The sequence below is a fragment of the Sycon ciliatum genome, chromosome 6 (assembly GCF_964019385.1).
Source record: "Sycon ciliatum chromosome 6, ocSycCili1.1, whole genome shotgun sequence".
Lineage (NCBI taxonomy): Eukaryota > Metazoa > Porifera > Calcarea > Leucosolenida > Sycettidae > Sycon > Sycon ciliatum.
The window spans coordinates 6,462,156-6,486,532 of NC_088648.1; the positions used below are offsets into that span (position 1 = coordinate 6,462,156).

The following is a 24,377-nucleotide window of genomic DNA, read 5'->3' on the forward strand; positions in this document are numbered from 1 at the left end:
TTTGGAAGCTTTGCTACAACTCGGAGTTTCACGTATTTCTACGATCATCAGGCAACTGATGGATCCAAAACGGGCAGCCAGAACATAAGGGGGAGCAAGGTGGGAAATTATGAGGGGTGTCATAGGCGACGCGTATCATAGCGCAAGAGTCAGGTGCAGGCGTGAAGTTGCCAAGTCTTCAGACTTGGGGCTATGCAGCAGTAGTTCCGGCATGAATGATATAGAATAGAGCTGGGGACAAATGCCAAATTCACACATGCCCACACCACTACACAAACAAGTGCTCTTAGTAGCTTTCTATTCATCATTCACTCCACCCCAGCATTTTATTTAAGCAAATTCATCAAGAACTCTGGTTAGACCTCTCTCTTTCTTTCTGTCTCTCATTCCTTCTCTCTCTCATTACCTCTTTCACTGTTTTTCACACTTTCTCTCTCATCCTCCATCTCATTCCCCCACTCAAATTCTGCGTGTTGAGGTAACGCAATCTGGTGCTTCCTCTGTTCTCTCCTGTCTCGTCTAAGGATCAATGCTCCCCACAATCTCCCCTACCCAACTACCACCACCACCCCCTACCCAGCCCCCCCCCCCCCCCACTCGCACCCCCACAACCCCGCTTCTTGCAGGTGAGATGTAACTATTACTTGGTATTATCCTCTTTTCGCGTCTATCATCCTCATTTGACTTCCCTAACCTGAGCTTTCCAACTTGGAACGTTATCGGCTTTTCGCTTTGGAGATATGTTGGACCTAGGTGTCAGGATGCATAATGTCTCAGTACCATGTCAGTCTTGTGCATTGTCACAGCTTCTAACTGTATTTCTATTTGATCTGGTTACATCCGTAGGTCATTACTCCCAACTCGTACCAATTATTCATTCCTGTCATCCATATTCAGCAAAGAGTTAGAAATCCTATAATTATAACGACATGTGTCACCTTAACCCTTTGCCGGTCTAACTCAATGTCTGTGAGGGGTGGTCATGCAAATACATGTACACACAACCAGCAATAACTCAAAAACCATGTGATGTAGGTAGGGGTAAACCATACATTTTCAAAATCTGTATGCCTGAACGCGTCCAGAAAATTCAAATATGACTAGGTCCAGGCAAGTATAGGGCCCATGGTAGCCCTTCAAGTTGAGAGAAAATGCAATTGCGAATGAAATACACGAATATCACAACACGAAGGGCATACCAAGTTCGTGATGGAGCTGAAGTCGTACGATAAACAATCAGGTAAGGGCTACGTCTTTACAAGAAATGTAGGCTCTCTACAATACCGCCATTGAACACCAACACCTTGCCATCGGCGATACGCCAGCAGCAGCAATTCCCATTCTACGATATCGCAGTTTCGGTTTGTTCATCTCAGCGCTGCTCGCGTCAGATTCACTCTCGCTCAGATGAGTACTCAGGCGCGAGCTTACGCATGCCGTGATTCTCACGGCCAGGCGCATTAGCTGATCGCACCTGACGAGTCCTTGTGACAGTGACTGTGGCCGGCGTGTCGGCAGCAAGAAGGCTTCCTCTCTGTTTGGAGAATTTTGTTTCTTCATTCGTGGACGATATATTTTTGAACTAGCAGGACTCAACGGAGCTCTTTTTCTCAACACACTACACTGCAAAAACCTCCCGGGAGATCCAGCCTGGACTGGTGATGTTACTGCTCTCAGAATGCTTGTCAAACATGGCCCCAAGAGATGCACTCGCATTCTCGAAATGCGCGCATGGCGGATGGTCGTCTTTTCCAATTTCAACAAACGTCAGTCGATCGATAGGGCAAAAATTTGTATGGTAAGCATGGTTGTTTTGTACATCGTCAGAAAGCCTTGGACCTCAGCTACACGTAGAGAGCCATTTTAGCTGTCTCCTAGCAACAAGACCCCAAAAAAATGAGGGCCAAACGTACCGATACTATAGTATCGATTCGCTTATGGTAGACCGGTAAAGGGTTAAACAAGTCCAATTCTTGCGTTTCTCCGCCGGTTTGAGCTATCCTTCTGGCTTTCTCCACAATCTCCTTGGCCTGGATTGGAAACATAGAACCAATATTGGTATAGTGATACACTCTTCAATGTCCTCAATTTCACTAGTCACAATAACCATCACATATCCAAAATACCACAGAAAAACACCCGCCATTTTACTTGTTACACCGTATATAGCACAGGTGCACAGTAAGAAATGATAGACCTTTCTGTCACTGCTCAATACTTAACATCATACACAAAATAAGTTATCTAAAATGAAGAGTAAGAAGAGATGCACTGTCCACGATGATGACATCCAATACACCTTGAAGTAGATAGTGAGGAAACAGACTACAACTGTAGTGAAGAACGCATGCTAGTCTTCTCTTACGCACTTAATCTACAGAAAGTACTCTTTCATTATATTCCAGCCGGATTCCATGGACATCGTCCATGTTATCCAAACGTATGTAAAGCTACGTATTTCAGGAACAACAATCATATCAAAGGAGAAGGGGGGGGGAGGGGGGGGGGGTGATAGAGTGGTTTCAGATCAAAAGGTTTTCACAGGAACTGAACATATCTTCTCAAACAAAAATAGTAGACCTGTTCATAACACAAACAACTTTTCTCATCTCTTACCTCATCATATGCAAGCTTGGTCCAGGTGACTTCCAGCAAGTATGGTACACAACCTGCTTCGTTCCTGTACACTGCTTCACCAAGAGGAGTTCTCCCATCCTAAACACAGCCATAGCAGCATCAACCTAACCGATATGTTGATATCACGAGTACCTGTACTCTACTGGAATTGACGACAATTGCCATATCGTGGAATGGATGGATCCTATGCGGTCAACATCAAGCATTCCTTCCCCATATCTCTGAAATCAATGTTGCCATCTCTGACCAAAGCCATTGGCAATCTTGATATCGTGTTCTCGTGCTCTGCAGTTATGTTCATTATGGTGTGCTGTGTTTCTAAAAAACACAAACAATCTAACCATGTTCTGCACTGAGATATACTTGGGAGTCTTGTCTCGTAGAATAATTGCTCTGTCTGTATAAGAGGTGCAAACCGAATGATGAACTGGAAGATTGCGCCCCCCCCCCCCCACTCCAAACTCCCACACCAAGAACTCTTCCCTTGTGAGGCGATGTTAGCTTGATGGAGTTTTGTCCATCACTTGTCTGTGTACGCTTTCCCGTGGCTCAGCTGTATACCGGTAGATCATGTTAACTTCCTGCCATTGCTTGCTACTAGTGTCGGTGGCTAAAACAGAGTGGATCTGATGCAAGCTGCAAGAGCACTATTCCTTACAAAAGAGTTACCCCCCCCCCCAACACACACACACTCACACACGCACGCATGCGCGCGCGCACACACACTCACGTACACCCACAAACAAACGAACACCCACAAACACACATACATGCACACATGCAAGTACACTTCTACACACAAACACACGCACACCAAGAAATATATTTACGCCACTTTAGTATTTAGGGAGGGCCATTGTATGGACTGATGAGTGGATGGAGTGCCATGGCCCGCATTTTATCATTAGTGGCAGATGGTGGAGCCCATTAAGCCAAGCTCTGTTGCTCGGGCTTGACGCGAGTGGCTAGACGCTCCTTGTTGCAATCAAATATATCGCCCACACTGTGTTCTGAAAAACAATTCTTTTCTAGCTGATAGTATTGGATGCCAGAAACCGGGCTGTTTGATAATATCCTTAGAGTCTAAGGTGCCAATTTCAAGATCTGCTGGAAAGCACTTGTGAAGCCTGTTCTCCGTCTGCAAGGGTTTTTTTGCATTCTTTTTGGGCCAAAATAATGTCGGCATATTCCTCTTGTGTATTGAGGTACACATGATAGACGCAAGTATACAATACCGAGAAATGTTCTATCATTTATTTGATGGGTAGCTCTACTCATACCAAAAAGAATACAGTTGGTGAGTGTTGAATTGGTACTGATTGTGTCCATGAGATCACATCAGAACTGATTGAGATTAATATTTATGTGAGCCGGGTGCATACTGGAGGTGCTTTATGCAGGTATCAGTGCCAGACAGGAGAGTCACCAATAGTCACAGGTACATTTGGAGCAAATATTCTCTGGGGTTGCTGTTGTTTCAGCCTGATATTCCCCCACCAATAGACATACAGCTAGCACAGTGATCCTCAAGAGTGCTGTAAGAGTAACTGACTACAGTAGGGAGAGTCAATGGTAGAGATTGCTCAACTTACCTTGTTCTTTACAGAGATCGTGTCTGGTTGGAGATCTAGTAGATACTTGATGACTTCCAGACGTCCATAGAAGGCAGCACGATGAACAGGAAGGTAACCGTCCTGTGTACAGGTAACACACATGAGCAGATAACCCTATGCTTTATCAATCAGTAATGTACTAACTTTCAATATGATGTACAACTCACTGCTAAGTAAGGCAGCCGGATGTAGACTACTCTGAATATTGAGTTTAGTCAGTTGACAAGTTATTTGCCAGCAAGTACTGGAAAACCCCAATACATGTATCAACACCGGACAGGGGACTGGCCAATAGAAAAGATGTTTCCCCGGAACTAATGGCCTCTGCTTTGTCCCCAAGTTTTCCCAGGATGCAGGGTTGATCCTTAGTCAGTTGGTAAAAGGTTACAAGCCGGCATCTCTTGCGAGTCTTGGTAGCATTTGTACATGCCTCTGCTTTTACCACAGTTGTGATTATAGAGTTGTTTGCTAGTGAGTATATGCATGGGGGGTGGGAGCCTAGTCAGTAACAGTTACTGACTTTACAGTTAACTGTTAGAGGCAGTAGCAGTTACTGACAAATTTCCTAATTTTTATATCAGAGTATGAAGGGGTCCAGAATTTTGAGAAATTCAGGCGGTAAGAGCTTCGAGACTCATACTTAGAATTGTTTGTTAAGGCAGCCAAAGTTTCTTGCCGATATTGCTTTGCTAGCCAGTAGGTGTTTATTCTTTCCAGAACAGTGAGCAGTTTTGGTGCTGAGTGAGCTTGTAACTGGGTCCACGCGGGTTTCTGATGATAGTGTATATGCATGCCTCTGAATGAACATTTATGTGGTCATAAGCAGAATTAGCGAGGCGGACATTGCACGTATCAAAAAAGAACTAGAACATTAATTTTGGAGTTCTAGATTTTCTCAACCAATTTTCATGAGACCTTCATCAAGGAAATACGTCTCAACAATGATAACTAGCCATGCATACCAATAATTATATAAATGTGTAAGGGAACGGGGAATGTAGAGGTTAAGTGTGAAAAACCAGGTGAAGTGCGAAGATTTCAAGTTAGTGTGAACTAATGACACAGGTAGGTGAAGCGTAAAAACAAAAATGTATAAGAGTGCAAATAATCACTACGTTTGAGAAACATTGCAGTGCAAGAGAGTGTAGAGTGTAGGGTGTACGTGTATAAGTATGCATATACATAATATCTGTGTGTGTGTGTGCTTGTGTGTGTGTGTGTGTGTGTGTGTGTGTGTGTGTGTGTGTGTGTGTGCGGGCATGTGTGCGTGTGTGCGCACATGAGTGTGTGTGTGTTGGGGGGGGGGGGTCTGTGTATTTATGTGTGCGTGCGTTTGTGTGCCTGTGTTTTTTGTCTATGTGCACATATTTGTGTACGCGCACATGTGTGTGCGTGCATGTGTGTGTACATGTGCGTGTGAGTGTGTGTGCGTGTGTGTGTGTGGGGGGGGGGGGGCTGTGTATTTATGTGTGTGCGCATTTGTGTGCATGTGTTTGTATCTGTGTGCACATATTATGTGTGTGCGTGCATTTGTGTGTGTAAGTGTGTGTGTGTGTGTGTGTGTGTGTATGTGTGCATTTGTGTGTGCATGCAATGTAGTTATGAGAGTGTACACGTACGTGTCTGTGTGCAGTGTGTGTGTGTGTGTGTGTGTGTGTGTGTGCGTGGGTTTGTGTGTGTGTGCGCATGCGCATGCGTGCATATGTGCGTGTGTGTGATTTTATGTGTGCGTGCACGCGCGTGTGTGCGTGCACACCCTTGCGTGCGTGTTTGTGTGTTTGTGTGTGTGTGTGTGTGTGTGTGTGTGTGTGTGTGTGTGTGTGTGTGTGTGTGTGATTGTAGGTGTGTGTATGTATGTGTGTGTTTTGTGTGTGTGTGTGTGTGTGTGTGTGCGTGCGTGTGAGTGTGTGTGTGTGTGTGTGTTTGTGTGTGTGTGTGTGTGTGTTTGTGTGTGCGCGCACGCGCGTGTGATGAAATGAAAATAGCTTCCAATACTTTGAAATCACAAAATCTACGGCTACGGCATAAAACGGTGAAACGCAATTCATCATCAACTGAACCGCATTGACTATAGGACACCCAGTATTTCTTTATTGCCGAACGCTTTGATACTCTGACTCTCACCTTCCATCTGCTAACCCTAAGGCTCCACATGCAAGTCTTCCTCTCCATCTCTACCAGTACTTTCTTCTTCTGTGGTCTATGGTCTAAGTATGAGACCTCGAAGAGGAGTCCGGAAAAATGTCTGTTTTGTGGACGTGCAGAGAATGAGAAACTCCACTTGTGACTCCTGTGGAAAGGAGGGTTATTTCGATAGAGTGTGTCAGTCCAAGAAGCCAACATGGACGCAGGAGGAGATAGACTCTGTCTCCAGTGAACTCAAAAAGTATATTTTGGGTTCGGTCGACGGTGATGGGCATCGATGGCCACCGGATCCGTTAATGGAACGCCTGTGTTGAAGATCGACACAGGGGCCAACGTAGCGGTCATACCATCCACGTTGCTGATTACACTCGAAGACTGCATGTTGATGAAGAGAACGCCAACTCTCACCAGCGCCAGTAGCACGGCGCTTAATGATGAGGGTGTCCTAAGCACGCCCTTGTTAGTCGGATACGAGTGCTCAGTACAAGACGTGTATGTTGTCAGTAATGTCAGACAAGCCTTGCTGGGACGATTCAACATCATTGGCTTGAACCTGTTGAAGGTGAACCCGGATATTGCAGAAGTTGTGGAACAACCTGTCGATTGTCTCTACGCTGGGAAGGTTCTAGCCCCTGGGCAGATTCTCTGGGGATCCATACAAGATAAGCCTAGTTAATCAGGCACAACCGTCTGCCCTACCTTGTCCTTGTCATGTTCCATTGCCGCTAATAAATGAGGTCACGAAAGAACTACAGAAGATGGAGTGTCAAGGCATAATCGTCCCAGTAGACAAGCACTGCTTAAATGTCGAGCCAAAGCCTTCTGGTGCTGTATGTCTCTGCGTGGATTTCACCGAACTGAACAAGTTTATTCGTCGTGACTCCCATCCACTACCATGTGTATACCACACGCTAGCCCAGGTCAGTGGAGCGAAGTATTTCACAAAGCTAGATGCCAACTATGGATTCTACCAGATGCCACTAGTGGACTAATCACAGCCGTTGACGACGTCCATTACACCATTTGGAAGGTTCAGGTTCACCAGTTTGCCATTTGGGATTTGTTCAGCACCAGAGCAATTCCAAAAGGGGGTGGCAAGGATCCTGAACGACGTGCCATGAACCACATGCCAGATGGATGATGCGCTCATCTTCGCATTGAGTGGTGAGGACCACGACGTATACCTTGACGGCGCGATGAAGTGCTTCTGTGATCATGGGGTTACTCTGAATGCGAGCAAATGGGATTTCAAGGGGACATCGGTGAAGTACCTTGGTCAGGTCCTCAACGCAAATGGTGTTGACCCTGATCCAGACAAGGTGCAAGGTTTGACTGATTTCCCGCAATGTGTGAATGTCTCTGATGTTCGGAGTTTTCTTGGAATCGTAAACAAACTTGGAAAGGTCTCTCCCAAGATTGCCACCATCTTGCAGCCACCTCCTGAAGAAGGAGAACGCCTTGATTTGGGGTCCCCGCTCAAAGGCTCCCCTGTCAACAGACCCTCTCTTGGCACTCTTTTCACCGATATGCCCCACCATGGCATCGTCAGACGCATCAGGCTATGGCATCTGTGCAGTCTTCTCGCAGCAGCAACCTTCTGGTGAGTGGAAACCCGTTTCTTATGAAGTTATGTGTCTAGATCACTGACGGTTACAGAACGTACCTATCCTACGATTGAGAATGAGGCCCTTGGGATCACGTGGGCTTGTGTGCTTCGCAGTTGAGACTGACCTCAAGCCGCTTGTTTTGTTCTCCTACTCAGCTCAACCGCACTTGATAATGTGCCACCTGATATCTTACGGTTCCGTCCGAGGCCAACGCGGTTTGATTTTTCAATATCACTGTGAAATTATCGACCACAACTAAAAACTACGCGGTCTTCAGACCCCTGTTGTGGCACGATTTCCTGGCCTTTTCGTGGAGACAACTAGAAGACTGTATTTACTTATTGGTTTCAACCACACTCTCAAAATCAACCAGAAAACAAAAAACAACAACGATCGCCAAATCGCTGTCATCAGCAAAACGTGCTCGCGTGCGTGCATTGGCTTACGTGTAGTCTACGTGTACATCAGTGTGCGTGCATGCATATCGAAGTGTACGAGTAGAAAAGCAGAATGATCATGCATGATGCATCGATGAGTCATACCACCACGTAACCATGGATATAGATAATGGCGACGCGATGGCGACAGCAAAGTTCCGCGTACAAAAGCGCAGGTGCAACAAGGAAAAATCAGAGTGCAGAACAAACAGAAATTCAAATCGAAAGGAGATAAATATTGTGGAGATGAAGCAAATCAGTTTGGTCTGTCAGCGGGTGCTTGCGCCCAGAGACAGGGTGACAGCAAACCCTGTCAGAGAGAGTCAGTGTACAGAATAGGAATACATAGAACGCAGCACGCAATGGAGTTGCTGTGGAGAGCGAGAATGCAAGCAACAACGTAAGTATTATCTATGCAACTGATTATATCGGCGTATCCGACAAACACGCACAACAAACACTGTATTGTAACAACACACTCGTAAATGATGTTATCCCAACAACACTCATTCTATTTCAGCGCAGTGTCCTGTCCAATCACACTCAAAATCACACTCGTAAATCTCGCACACTCCCTCCTTGACAATATGACAACTGACACTCATAAATCTCGCACACTCCCTCCTTGACTATTCAATAGTCAACTACATTACAACACTAGAATAGAAAGATGCGACTGCTGGTGCACTGCCATACTCACAACCTGTTGGCACTGATAAGCTGTTGTCGCTCCTGCTGCGCTCGCTGAGCTGCAGCCCGACGTGGGCGTGTCTGCCGGGTGTCCGGAACTGGGCTGGCATCTGCTGCGTCCTCGACAGGCGTGTCGTCCGCTGCATCAGGCATCTGCTGCGTCGACTCTTCAGGTGTCGCTGCGGTTGGTGACACGACAAGCTGTTCAACCGGATAGAGGCGTTGAATCGGCCGGTTTAGCGTTGTTGGTCGGCCGCTCTTCGTTGTTGTGCGCACCACAGCTCCTCGGACACGACCATCCTCGCTTGGACGCAAGCTGTCTACGACTCCCAGCTTCCACAGGCCGCGTTGAACCCCGTCTTGGTGAATCACCACAATGTCACCCACGGCGATAGTATCAACATCGGTGTGACGTCCGATACGGTGGCTGTTCCGGAGCTCCAGCAGGTACTCATTCTTCCACCGAGACCAGAAGTGACGCAGGAGTTCTTGCAGATAGGCATATCTGCGGCTTACAGGCACTTCGTCAGGATCGTCGGCGACCATGTCAGGTAGTGACAGAACTCTTCGGCCACATAGCAGGTGAGATGGCGTCAGCGGCTCTCGTACATCCTCCGTCGAAACGTGCGTCAACGGGCGCGAGTTTAGAATTGCCTCGACATCTGCGAGTAATGTCAATAGCTCGTCAGCTGTAATCTGCGCCGACCGCAGGACCTTCTTGACGCATCGCTTGACACTCTTGATGAGTCGCTCAAAGAAGCCACCCCACCAAGGTGCCTTCTCCAGATTGAACGTCCAACGGATGTTCTTGGCTTGCAAGTAGCTCTTCGTCTCCGGTTCCACATGGAGGTCTCGCAAGAGACGTGCGGCTGCCTTGAAGGTCTTGCCGTTGTCGGACTTCACAACTGCCGGCACTCCTCGCCGCGCTACAAATCTCCGGAAGCTCCGGAGAAAGGTGGTTGTACTAAGATCGCTGACGAGATCCAAATGCACTGCTCGGGTGACTGCGCACGTATACAGTACCAGGTATGCCTTCTCCACATCTTGCGCTGTCCGCACATGAAACGGACCGGCGAAATCAACGCCTGTGTGCTGAAACGCGTAGCCGACCTGCGTGCGAAATTCACTCAGTGGAGGTGGCGGTGGTCCCGCGTACGGCTTGCCCTCCAGCATCTTGCAGAGTCTGCATCGGTGCAGCAACATACGCACGTACTGACGACCACGACATATCCAGAACTGAGCTCGTAGCTCCGTCAGCGTCTCTGGTACACCATTGTGCAGCACTCGCTCGTGGCAGTCAGCGACGATCAACTCGGTGACGTGGTGCCCGGGTATCAGCAGTACTGGGTGTTTCTGGCCTGCCGACAGATCCGCTGCCTGCAATCTTCCACCACACCTTAGCAGACCTGACTCATCTGCGAAGATGCCAAGCTGCTTCTTGGCCTTGGCGATGCGGTTGGTTGCGTCTGGTGCTGACTGCTGCACGTCAGCAATCCATAGCCGTTGCGCTTCATCTAGCAGTACCGTCTCTGCGGCTGCTTCGTCTCGTCGGCCTTGCACGAGCTTCACGAACTTCAACACGTACGCTGTAACTCGCCGCAACTTCTGATAGGAGCTGTACTGTGTGCAGTCCATTATGGCGCTGATGCTGCTGCTAGTTGCGTCGGTAGTCACCAGACTTGTGACCTGAGCTGACTTCTTTAACTCTTGCCGACACTCCTCAGGGACTTGCTCTCCCTCCGTGAAGCTCGTACCTGGTGGCCGCTCACTCTCTCTGAGCCATGCTGGGCCTGTTAGCCAGACCGACGTATGCAACTCGCCCGGCGTAGCACCACGTGACGGAATGTCGGCTGGGTTCAGGGTGCCTGGGCAGAAGTCCCACACACTGACGTCGGTGAGTCGCCTGATCTCACACACCCGGTTGTGCACGAATTGCTTCCACTCCTGCTCCGTGTTGGTGATCCAACCCAACGCAACTCGTGAGTCGGTCCAGCAGTGAGTCGATGCTACCGTGATCTGCTTGTCCAGGGCTTGGCGTACTGTGACCAACAGACGGGCGAGCGTCAACGCTGCGAGTAACTCGAGCCGTGGGATGGTCTGTTTCGCTGTCGGTGCTACTCTGGTCTTCGCCATGGCGAACTGAATGGACACGGTCGCTGCCTCGATCCTCAGGTACACGACGGAGGCAAACGCGGCTTGTGAAGCGTCACAGAACCCGTGTAGCGACACTTTGGCGTCTGCTGTAGCGCCGCTGAAATAGCATCGTGGCATGCGCACTGGTGCTGCTCGCTGAAGTGCACTCATCAGGGATGCCCACTCGTGCTCCTGTTCGATTGATAGCGGTGAATCCCAGTCCAGACCGGCAACATGTAGCTGCTGCAAGAATATCTTGAGCTTGACCGTGACTGGCGATACTATGCCGAGTGGATCGAACAACCGTGCCGCTTGCGATGAGACAGTACGCTTCGTAGGCCGTTCCTTTGCTGAGTCGAAGACTGACGCGATGTCCACCGTTATGCTGTCAGTCTGGCGGTCCCACGTGACACCCAGAACCTTGTCACAATCATGGGGCTGTACATTCAGTGATGCCTTGGCGTACGTGGAGTCGTCCTCGCACGCTGTCCCGGAGCTAGGGTGAACTGCAGCCGTATCTCCTTCTGTGCGGTTGATGTGCTCTTGCACAGCTGCGGAACTTGACGCAAATTTGCGTATATTGAACCCACCATCAGCCATGCGGACCTTGAGCTTCGTGTACAGCTCCACCGCTTCCTCGTCATCCGCTGCGCCGGCTGCCAGATCATCGACGTACATGCTGCGGCTGATTTCATCAACGAATTCTGGATCCTCTTGCCGGTACTGCTCAAGATGATGTTTCAGTGTGGCGTTGAGGAGGAATGGACTCGATGTGAGCCCGAACATCACGCGAGCGAACCGGTACACCTGCACTTGCCGCTCGCTCGAGAACGGCCGATCCCACCACAGGAACCGCAGCGCATTCCGGTCGTGCTCGCATACGTTGAGCATGAGAAACGCCTTCTCAATGTCACCAGTCAGGGCAACTGGATAGCACCGAAAGCGGAGGAGGATGTCTGGGATGTGCTCCAGCAAGTTCGGCCCGGAGTGGAGGCAGCTGTTGATGGAAGGATTCTTCCCTGCGTGTGCTGAGGCATCGTACACCACCCGCACCTTGGTGGTAGCCTTGTCCTTGCGGACCACTGCTTGGTGGGGAATGTAATGAACTTCACCCACCTCGCCGACTTCGTTTGCTGGTACCTCTTCAATGACGCCAGTTGCCAGCTGCTCTGCCATGACACGGGCATACTCACTGAACACGTCTGGCACCTTCTCGATCTTGTTGGTGAGAGACAATAGCCGCTTGTGGCTCAGTCCAAAATTGTCCGGCAGCACAGCGTGGACTTCTTTCCACGGGAGGCTCACAGTGTAGCGGCCGTCAGCAAACTTGATCGTCTCGTCGAACGCTGCTTGCACTGGGTTCCCATCCAAGGGCTGGATACCGAGAGACTCCAAGTCCCAGAACCGCTTTAGCTGCTGCTCTAGCTGCTCAGCCGTGACCGCGAACACGTGCGTTGCTGCTGAAGCTGGTGCTGATGGCTTGGGCCAACCGGACAAAACCCAACCAAGCTTTGTCGCTATGGCAACCAGGGTATCACTGCCACGGATGACGTTGCCCTCTGTGAATTCCCAGTAGTGGTCTGCACCAATCAGGATGTCCACATTGGCCGCGCCAGTGCAATCATCAGCCAGTTGCAATGTCGAGAACGGTGCGAGCGACTCCGCTACCTCGGTCGGAAATTGCCGGCTGATCGGCGCGCTGATCAAGGGAACGGCTACTGCTGCCACTGACACTGGGCTCCCCTCCAGTGTAGCGATGCTTAGTCGCACGACGTCGACTTCCTTTGGCGACCCGTGCTGTGTGCCAAAACCACGTATGGCCAGCTGCTCCGTGTGGTCCGTCGGCAGGTCCAACTGTTGACGCAGGCTGTTTGTTACATATGACCGCTGGCTGCCCAAATCCAGCAAGATGCGGGCTTTGAGCTGACGGTTCGGGTCTTCCTGTGAGGCCACCGCTGCCTTGGCCGTCTGGAGTAGCGGTGCCGATGCCTGCGACATGGCGGAGCACGTTCCGGAGAATGTCTGCTGCCCGTCTGCGCAAATGGTGGTGTGATGCCGTCTATCGCACTTGCCACACCGTGTCTTGGACATACACTTCGCTGCTATATGTCCTTTCCTCGTACACACAAAGCAGCGGCGCTGCTGGATCAACAAATCTTTCCGCTTGGCCACACTGGTGACAACGGAACATGACGCGGTAGCGTGGTCTCGCCCACAGTAGATGCACGCCATATTGTGCACCGTGGTGTTCAGTGATGCCGCTGTTGCCATGGCGCCCCGGCTTGGTTCTCTGGTGCCACTTTGGACGCTGGACACATAGGAACAGCGTTCCCTGGTTCTTATTTCTTCTCGCAACTGCCGCAGCACTTCTTGCAACGAGAAGGACACATCGCCTACACCTTTGCACACATCCAGGCGCACCGCCTTTGGCAGTTTCTGCAGAAGAATTGGGGCGAACATGTCTCCATAATGCTCGGTCTTCCGACCCATGTTCTCCAGCGACCGCACGTGGTTCACTACACTGTCCAGCAATTTGCGGAGGCCCGACAGATCATGCTCATTGCTGATACCTGGCAAGTTCAGCAGGGCATCCATGTGCGCACTGATTATACGCTGCGGATCTCCGTACCGCTGCTCTAGACACTTGACTGCCGCTGCGTAGTTCGCCTCTGTGAGGCTCAAACCACTGATCACTGCTGCTGCTGCTCCGTAAACACTGCTACGTAGGTATGTGAACTTATCCGTGTCTGTCAAGCCGCTATTGGAGTGGATCAGCGACTTGAACACATCAAAGAAATGCTGCCACTCCATTGCGTTGCCACCAAACTTGCCGAGCTCTAGTTTCGGCAGCTTCACTCTGGCAGAGCTGCCACTGGCCGACACTGACGACAGCGTACTCAACTGTGAGTTGGACGCTGACGACGCCACAACACTCTCTTCTGTAAGGGCAGCAAGCTTCTCAGTACTAGTAGTAGTATTATCACTCGCGGCATCCTCAGTGATCGGGTTGACTGCTTTTCCCGAGTCTGCAGTACTCTCTGAGCTCTCTCCCAGTGTGCTCAGTGTACTGGCGCGTCGGTCATCACGGGTACGTGCTTTTTCCTCTGCTGGGAAATCCAATATGCGGTCCAGTGTGCTGCAGAACGTCTGCAGCTTCAGTGTCCAGTCATCCGCCTCCATGACTTCCTCCTCAACGTCTCCATCACTGACGTCACACACTAAATCCAAGACCTCTGCGTCTAGAGCGGCCAGTAGCTCCCTCTTGCACGCCAGCAAATTGCGTGCATGACGCACAGACGCACGGACATCGTCGGCCAACACATTCAGATATCGAGCTTCGTCCACAACGTGCTGGAACTCGCCCATGCATCTCGTGCACGATCCCCGATGGCCCCCACGCACCCTGCGCTTCTTGCGCAAAACAAGCTGATCCTGCGTCTTTGCCGACGCGTCTATTGCTGGTTGTCTTGTCCCAGAGCTAGTGGTCTCACTCGTCTCTCTGGACTCCTCGTTCTCCTCCATGACTGACCAAATTTCTCAATTTTTAAAACACTAATCGACTCTCGATCTCAAGCTCCACGATCCGGCTCGAAGGACCATGTGAAATTATCGACCACAACTAAAAACTACGCGGTCTTCAGACCCCTGTTGTGGCACGATTTCCTGGCCTTTTCGTGGAGACAACTAGAAGACTGTATTTACTTATTGGTTTCAACCACACTCTCAAAATCAACCAGAAAACAAAAAACAACAACGATCGCCAAATCGCTGTCATCAGCAAAACGTGCTCGCGTGCGTGCATTGGCTTACGTGTAGTCTACGTGTACATCAGTGTGCGTGCATGCATATCGAAGTGTACGAGTAGAAAAGCAGAATGATCATGCATGATGCATCGATGAGTCATACCACCACGTAACCATGGATATAGATAATGGCGACGCGATGGCGACAGCAAAGTTCCGCGTACAAAAGCGCAGGTGCAACAAGGAAAAATCAGAGTGCAGAACAAACAGAAATTCAAATCGAAAGGAGATAAATATTGTGGAGATGAAGCAAATCAGTTTGGTCTGTCAGCGGGTGCTTGCGCCCAGAGACAGGGTGACAGCAAACCCTGTCAGAGAGAGTCAGTGTACAGAATAGGAATACATAGAACGCAGCACGCAATGGAGTTGCTGTGGAGAGCGAGAATGCAAGCAACAACGTAAGTATTATCTATGCAACTGATTATATCGGCGTATCCGACAAACACGCACAACAAACACTGTATTGTAACAACACACTCGTAAATGATGTTATCCCAACAACACTCATTCTATTTCAGCGCAGTGTCCTGTCCAATCACACTCAAAATCACACTCGTAAATCTCGCACACTCCCTCCTTGACAATATGACAACTGACACTCATAAATCTCGCACAATCACACATGCCAGGAAAGCACCTAGTGATTCCTGATGCACTCTCTCACTCTCCTGGTTCAGAGTCGTCTTATGCTAGTGCTGTCAGTCTCAACGAAGAGGTTGAAGAGTTTACCTCCGCCACTGTCGCCAGAATGCCGGCCTCTGATGCTCGCCAGGCAGAAATCCAAGACCAGCAGCTGAACGATCCGGATTGCAAGCTACTTCGCCAGTAAGTCGAAGGTAGCTGGCCACATCCCAAAGATGTTTCGCGTTCAATTCGGCCATATCACAACGCTCAAGACAACTTGACTGTGTGCTTAGGTCAACTTATGGATGGGCAAAGGATTGTCATCCCGAAGTCCTTGCGCCTGCAGGTACTCGAGCAACTCCACTCAGGACATCTCGGCATCATGAAGTGCCTTTTCCGTGCCAAGCAGTCAGTGTGTTCGCCAGGATTGAGTGTTCAGCCGGCCGATTTCATCGCGTCCTGCAAACCGTGTGTTCAACACTCACCACCCGAAGGTTGAGACACTCTGCCCTACCACTCTTCCGGACCCGCCATGGCAGAAGGTTGCAGCTGACTTCATGCAATTCAACTCCTCAAACAACCTGTTTGTAGTAGATTATTACTGCAGATATGTGGAGTTAGCATGTATGTCAGCACTGCCTGCTTAGACTGTTATCAACCAGTTGAAGTCCATCTTCACAAACCATGGTTTCCCTGAGACGGTCGTCTCCAACAATGGCCCACCATTCAGAATATACAGGTTGCAACCTTCCTGCAGCAGTACGGCAAACATCACCACACCAGCAGTCCGCTACATTCGTAGGGCAACGACCTCGCCGAGCGTACGGTCAGAGTCGGTCAATTTGCTACTAGTGAAAGGGTCTGATCCTTATGATGCGCTTCTAAGCTATCGCTCAACACCTCTCGAATGTGGGTTCAGCCCAGCACAGTTTCTCATGGGCCACCATCTACGGTCACAGAAAGAATTCAGCTCCTCTCAGCATGAAAAATTGCGATTGCGGAACATGCATTTTTGTCCTTTTTTGCTTTTACATGACACTGCACAACGATCAAAACTCCACACCGTGATGGCTTAGATTGCCGCATGTCTATGCCCATAGCAGGTTACCGGGTCCCTAGCTCTGCCACACCAAAGACATGGACAGACAGTAGAGCTGTGAGTATGTCTATGATTGTAAGGACTACACCAGGGAGTCGCGACTCGCGAGTGAAATCCATCACTACCTCATCTGCACTAACGCTATGACTCGTCGATCGTAGAATCTACTACTGTAGAACCGGAAAGTTTGACGACCAAAAAGTTAAACATTTTTGCAATTTTGGCATGATAACATACAGAAAGTTTATCAATGGCCACCCAGAGCATGCATCAATGGATGCTCATCTTTACACACCGGGTTCGCCATAATGTTCCTTCAAGTAACGAAAAAATGGTTGTTAAAACGTTAGACTTTGTGACTCGTTAGATTTTCCTGTTTTACAGTACATGCACATGCAGTGAGTACTTGTACATACATATACTAGCGCTGCACGCTCACCGGTGTACTCACAAAACTGAAATTGTTGGCAAAACTACTGCTGTTCAACCACCTGACACCTCTTTCTACTGTGTGATTATGTTATCATTCATGGCCGTTGGTAGTGATTCCCGTTGTATCCATGCTGCTGGTTGCACTTGTGATCATCATAACTGTATTGCGTGAATGCATGATCCTTCTCGTGTTTCATTGCGGTGCCACTATGGATCTATGGCCCGATGCTTAGGTTATAGTGCATTGTAGACTTACTTTTCTTTGTGTATTTTCAGTCCACACCGCAGACTGCGTGATCTGCCTGTAGCTGTGCGCAGAATCCTGACGCTGCGTGTGTGGTATTTGTTTCTTTCGCTTCCGGTGCATTCTTACTGTACGGTGTGGATCTACCCTTGTGCATATATTAGCCTGTAGCCCTCTTTAGTGGCGGGCTTTTTTCCTTTGTTCCTTGCTGGCAGAGTGTGCAATTATGAGTTGTGTGAAAAGAGAATCTTCCAATACTCAACTTCGGAACTCGTGGATGTTCTAAACTTGTGGGGTACAGTTGAGCCCTGGGCTCGACTTGTACAAGAAACATTGGTCCTTCGAGCCGGATCTCGAGCCGGCTATTGTGACGCCTCTGAGGCGAGATAAGCCATGGAGAGTGGCAAAGAGCTACGTCACTCAACCAGAACGAACAGGGGTTGTGAACCCAATCGATTTTCTCCGGAAGGAATGATCTCCGAACAGGAGAAAGGACGGAACAGTCCGTCACCAGCACTGACAGCAGCGTCAACAACGTCTTCCAGGAAGACAAATGCTACCAAGAGTAGTAGGACTAGTGCTAGTAGTGCCATCAAGAGAGCGAAGCTGCTTGCCGCCGAGGTAGCGGAAGCAGAGAATATCGCGGAGTTGGAAAGAGTAGCCCGCGAGAAAGAACTCGCCACGCAGAGAAAGCTCTCGGAGATGCGCTTGTCGGCACGGAGAGCTGCACTGGGTGAAGATGCGGAGGAGCTTCCCGGTGATAGCGATAGTGATACGGCTGGTACCCCTCCTGTGGAAGAGTATGAGGAACGACAGTGGGATTTGCGTCGTGATACCGGTGAGCGTGAAGTCTCTGATCTCATAGGTATTTCTAGTGCTCAAGTAAGCCCACAACATCTTGGAGTCGGAGCCACCACACCCGCTCCACAACATGATAAAGCCATTGTAGTTCGGTCTCAGGCTGTGAGTAACAGTCATACACCCAGCCAGACAGTACAGGTACCAGATGCTTGTGATAGTCATAGCGCACACACTCAAATAGCCCCAGGGCTTGAGGTAGTGACTGTAGACCAAGAGGGTGTTGGCGATTCATCAAGCATGAATGCACACCATTCACACCTGCCGGGTGGAAGTCAAATGCCAAGGCAAGCACTTGTGCCAGCTGTTGACCTGCTCTCTGACTGGAATCCTTTCACTGTACCAAATGTATGTAAGAGTCCAGCCACTGCCACTGGCATACCACCAGTACAGCCCAGGCCAGACACCATCAGTACACATGAATACTGTGAGCAGACACTGTCAGCCGCTAAGTTTGCCCTAGCCGAGACTGAGAGGAAACTGCAGGCTATGACCATGAAAATGGAATGTAAAGAGCGTGCGTACTGTGACAGGCTGGCCCTCGAAGCCTCTGCACATCACGAGCTTTGTGATACACTGCAGGCCGCAGAAGACCAAAGGTCCGATCTTACTTGCAGACTGAGCGCTGAAAAGAAAGAGTCTGCGGTCCTAAGACAGGAACTCACTGCCCGCGACAGACAGCTCGAGTTGCAGCGCCGAGCACTAGCAGACGTTCAGGCTCAGGTCGCCAGCCAAGCGAAACAACTTGACGGCGTCAGGGAGGAGCTGGCACAAGAGGCTGAAGCCCGCGGGAATGAGAGAAGAGAGCTGGAACGTGAGTTGAGTGCCCGGGAATCTGAGCTAGAAGAGCTGAAGAGTCAGCTCGGCGCATACCACCAGGGCACACATGAGGCCGCCCCTCCAACCGACCACCGTGCCAAAGCGCCCAGTACAGCCACAGCTGGAGTGGATTCGGCATCCACTGTGTCAGACTCAGTTGGAAGGACGATGACGACAGCCATGGCGCAGCTGGCCGAGGTTCTGGCCGAACGCCTACCTGTGGCAAATGCGCAGACGCAACCAGCGGAATCCCACCCGAGTGATCTCCAGAGAATGGTGGCGAGACAATCAGCTGGGAGAGACCTACCAAATTTCTCTGGAAACCCTGCTACATGGCCAATGTTCCACCATATGTACCGTGTCTCAACACAGGAGTGCGGTTTCAGCAACCATGAGAACATGGCACGCCTCCAGAAGGCGTTGAGTGGTAAAGCCAAAGAGGCAGTCATGGCCATGCTCGTTATTCCAGACAATGTGGATAAAGTCATTCGGACTCTTGAAACCCGCTTCGGACAGCCAGAACAGGTCATACAAACCATCATTGACAACACTCAGAAGCAGAGAGCGGTGAAAGAAGAGGACTTTGAAGCACTGATCGACCTTGCCAATGTGGTAGGGAACCTCGTGGCAACGATGCAGCTGATGGAGAGCACGGGACACATAACAAACCCAGCGCTGCGACAAGAGATCGTCTCCAAACTCCCCAGCAGCCTACGACGTTTATGGGGGGAGCACATACGCACTCGGGACCAGGAAGTGACCCTCGAAACGTTAGCAGAGTGGCTGGAGGAGAGAGCGGATGCTGTGTCCCGCGTGAAGCGACCAGCTATGTTCCCGGCGGATAGTGCGAAGCGCCCCACATTCCATCGAGGCAGCATGTTCGCCGCCACCGAGAAGCAATGTGCCTTCTGCAAACGGTCCGGCCACGCCACTCGGGACTGTCAAACGTTTGCCAAGAAGAGCGTCAACGATCGCTGGAAATGGATAAGGGCCGAGAGTCGTTGCTTCACCTGCCTAGCTCATGGGCATCGATCCGGTAACTGCCCGAGCAAGAAGCCATGCGGGTTGCAAGGGTGCGACCGCTTGCACCACCATCTGCTACACTCAGCTAAACGACCGGACAACACAAGCTCTCAAGCTGTGGAAGGACATACGTATCTTGTCGGCAAATGCAACCGGACCGAGTCATCCTACGCACAGTCCCAGTGACGATCCGAGGCCCATCTGGTGAAGTCCGTACGTCAGCTCTCCTTGACGAGGCCTCCACGGTGACCCTTATGGATGCTGCCATTGCCAAGGAGATTGGAGCCGAAGGACCCCGTCGCCCGCTGTTTCTCACCTGGACTGATGACAGCAATCAGACAGACAAACGGTCGCAGAGTGTCCGTGTCGAAGTTGAAGGAGACGGTGGAACGTTTTCACTGGACAATGTGAGGACAGTAAGCAAGATGGACTTACCTGAGCAACAGATCGACGTACCAAAACTGAGTAGCCGCTGGCCTCACCTAGCCGACAGCCCCAAGATCGTTGGAGCCAACACGAAGCCAAGACTCTTGATAGGCCAAGACAACTGCCACCTTATTCTTCCCCGCGAGGTAATCGAAGGACCGCCGAGCGCGCCAATGGTGACGAAATGCAAGCTAGGCTGGTCAGTACATGGCAATGACAGGGCAGGAGTCCCACAGATCGAACATTGCCACCTTGCAAGAACCGCTGACGATGACCTCCATCAGCTCGTCAAGGAGTCATTCAGCACGGAGTCGTTTGGTGTGAAGGTCACCTCCAACAAGACCAGCTCGAGGCAAGAAGTCCGTGCCGAGAGGCTGCTGGAGTCCACCACCAAGCGAGTTGGCACCCGTTGGGAGACAGGTCTGCTATGGCGCTCGAGTGACATCGCCCTCCCCGAGAGCTACGAAATGGCCAAATCGAGGCTGATGTCTCTGGAAAGGAAGATGGACCGAAACCCAGCCTATGCAGATCAGTACTGCTCTAAGATTGCAGAGTATGTCGCTACAGGCTATGCGAGAAAGCTGACAGAGGAAGAGCTGGACCAAGACACCGTTGGCCGCAGGTGGTACTTGCCACACTTTGGAGTAGTTAACCCCAACAAGCCAGGGAAAATTCGCCTGGTGTTCGATGCAGCAGCGAAAAGCAACGGCATGAGCCTTAATGATGCTCTAGTCAGTGGACCAGATCTCCTCAATCCTCTCCCGAGTGTCCTCTTCAAGTTACGGCAACACCGAATTGGTTTCGGCGGAGACATCCAACAGATGTTTCATCGGGTACTCATCAGGAAAGAGGATCTGCCAGCACAGAGATTCCTGTGGCGAGGGCGTGACCGTGACCGAGACCCAGACGTCATGCAAATGACAGCAATGACATTTGGTGCCACATGCTTGCCGGCAGCCGCTCAGTATGTGATGCGAAAGAACGCCTCGGAGTTCACCGATCGGTGGCCTGACGCCGTACGGGCCATCTGTGAGAATCACTATGTCGATGACTACTATGACTCCACCGATGATGAAGAACAAGCCAGAAACCGAGTGGACCAGGTGTCGGCCATCCACGATGCTGGTGGGTCCTCATTCGCCACTGGGTCAGCAACTCCAGAGAGCTGCTGCAGCACATTCCAGCAGAGCGCCGAGCAGTTGACGCACCGACATTCAACAGCGGCACGGAGCTGCCCATGGAGCGAGCGCTTGGTCTGAAGTGGGACCCAGAGATTGATCAATTTAACTTCCGCCTCAGTCAACGCCTCGTTGACCAAGAAGCTAAGTCGTCCCGGCCAACAAAGCGACAGGCACTCCGCATGATCATGTCAGTGTTCGACCCGATGGGGTTTCTATCCTGTCATACCCTAGCAGCACGAGTCCTTCTGCAAGATGTTTGGCGCACTGGAGTTGGGTGGGACCAACCCCTACCGAACAGTCTGCTGATAAAGCGGCGTCAGTGGTGGGGAGGTCTCCGCGAGCTAAGTCACATCGTTGTACCCCGCTGCTACTGCCTGAGAATGTCAACGAGGAAGTCATGTCAGCTTCATGTCTTTGGCGACGCCAGCGAGGACGGCTTTGCAGCCGTCGCATACTTTCGAACAACTCTTGAAGACAGGACCTCTCAAGTCTCTTCCGTCCTGGGCAAGAGTCGTGTCGCCCCGTTACGGCCGATTTCCATCCCAAGGCTCGAGCTACAGGCGGCACTCATGGCTGCAAGAATAGCACGGACGGTTCTGGAAGGGCACGACCTACTCATCGACAGCACAACGCTATGGACAGATTCAATAACAGTCCTTCGGTGGATTCAGGCAAATGCCAGGAAGTTCAAGCCGTTCGTCGCCCACAGAGTCGGTGAGATCGATGAACTATCTGCAGTGTCACAGTGGAGGTGGGTGCCAACAACCCTCAATCCAGCTGATGCCGCAACGAGAGTACTGCCAGATGTCCAAGGCAGACAACTTCATTGGCTTCAGAGTCCGAAGTTCTTGCAAGCTCCAGAGGCTGATTGGCCAGAGGAGACCACACATGCGAAGGCTACTGACGTAGATGCTGATCGTCAGGAGATAAAGGCAGAGTTCACCGGAATGCACACCGTGCCAGAGCCGTTGGTCTTACCAGACGCCAACAGTTATTCATCGTGGATGAAGCTGGTGAGAGTCACGGCATGGATGGCTCGATACGTCAAGAACCTGCGGGCCAAGGCAGCCGGAAAGCCAGCCACTGTTGGGGAGCTCCTTCCGACAGAGTTCCAAAGGGCTCAAGAGCTGTGGTGGCTCAGGACTCAAAGAGACAGCTTTGCAGGTGACGTTGCAGAACTGAAGAAAAATGGGTCTGTGACGAAAGCGAGTCGTTTGTACACTCTGTCCCCAACCATCGATGGAGTTGGTGTGATCCGCATGAGTGGACGGGTCAGGACCGCACCGAGTGGGAGCGCCATTGATCTGGATCCGGTTATCCTGCCACCAGATCACGCGTACACTCGACTTATGCTCCAACACCTCCACGATATCTGTGGTCACCAAGGACAGGCTCAGGTAGCCAACGAGATCCGCCGACAGTACTGGATACCGGGACTACGTACTGCGGTGCGGCGCACATGGTCCGTTTGCCAACGCTGTAAGAATGATCGCTCCAAGCCGATACCTCCGCAGATGGGCAACTTGCCCGAGGGGAGAACAGCTGCTTTTGTCCGCCCGTTTACGCACTGTGGTTTGGATTACTTCGGGCCTCTGGAAGTGACAGTTGGCAGGAGACGTGAGAAGCGGTATGGTGCTATCTTTACATGTCTCACCACGCGAGCAGTTCATCTTGAGATCGCTCATAACCTAACAACCGACAGCGCTAGCATGGCGATCCGAAGAATGGCCAGTCGACGAGGCTACCCGGGAGTCCTGTACTCTGACAATGGCACCAATTTCCATGGCGCCGAGAGAGAGATGCGTGAGGCCTTGCAAGACCTTGACCGGGAGAAGATTACGGGATTCCTGACGCCGAAGGGAGTGGAGTGGCGTTTCAACCCGCCAGCAAGTCCGCACATGGGTAGAGCCTGGGAGCGACTCGTTCGCTCTGTGAAAACCGCCCTGAGTGAAGTGTTACACGAGAGGTCTCCTAAAGAGGAAGTCTTAACGACTCTGTTCGCTGAAATTGAAGCAACCCTGAACAGCCGCCCGTTAACCCTTTTACGGTCTCACATTTGAAAATCGATCACCGGTGATCGATTTTTTCAAACTATCGTAACTCAGTCAATTTTTGAGCAAATTCGAACATCTAAATATCTAGGTTGAAGAGAAAGCTCCAGGCTATCCGTAGGAACAATCGCCGAAGCGATAGAGTGAACGGCTGCGATGCTACGGAGCTCGCGATCTGCGTCACGGCTCATTTGCGATTTGAGTGGGCGAGCTGGGTCTTGAGGACGGGTTTTTCCCTTTGCAGCTAGCTGTCGCCATAGAGACGCGGATTCAAATGAAAGTATGGACTCGCAGCACTCCCCACAAAAAATGTGAGCTCGATGTGAGCAAGGAGAGGGAAATGGCTGTTGAATCTTGTTTGTCGTCGTGAATCAAGCACTGGGGCGATGTCGCTGCGCTGCAGCGCTGGATCCACGGCACGCTTGGTGTCGAATTGTAGCTCGGCGTGTTGCTCGTGTCCAGAGCTTTCCAGAGAGCCCAAGATCATGAAAATCAGCGAAGGGAAACTGAAGTTATGGATGAATCAAGGTACGAAATTGTTGAATTCTGTAAATA

At 50.8% G+C, this 24,377-nt stretch overlaps 1 protein-coding gene across 1 annotated transcript in view; it reads right to left on the reverse strand.

Annotated features, from left to right (window-relative positions):
- Positions 1-1,870: 1,870 nt before the first annotated feature.
- The window catches only part of LOC135819253 (ankyrin repeat, PH and SEC7 domain containing protein secG-like), a 48,149-nt gene continuing 25,642 nt past the window's right edge, over positions 1,871-24,377 (reverse strand). Inside the window, exons 5-7 of the mRNA XM_065332428.1 lie at positions 4,230-4,331; positions 2,617-2,715; positions 1,871-2,030 (exon numbers count right to left, since the gene is read on the reverse strand). Of these exons, the coding sequence (XP_065188500.1) occupies positions 1,875-2,030; positions 2,617-2,715; positions 4,230-4,331 (357 nt within the window). The 3' untranslated portion in view covers positions 1,871-1,874. The remainder of the gene's footprint in view (positions 2,031-2,616; positions 2,716-4,229; positions 4,332-24,377) is intronic.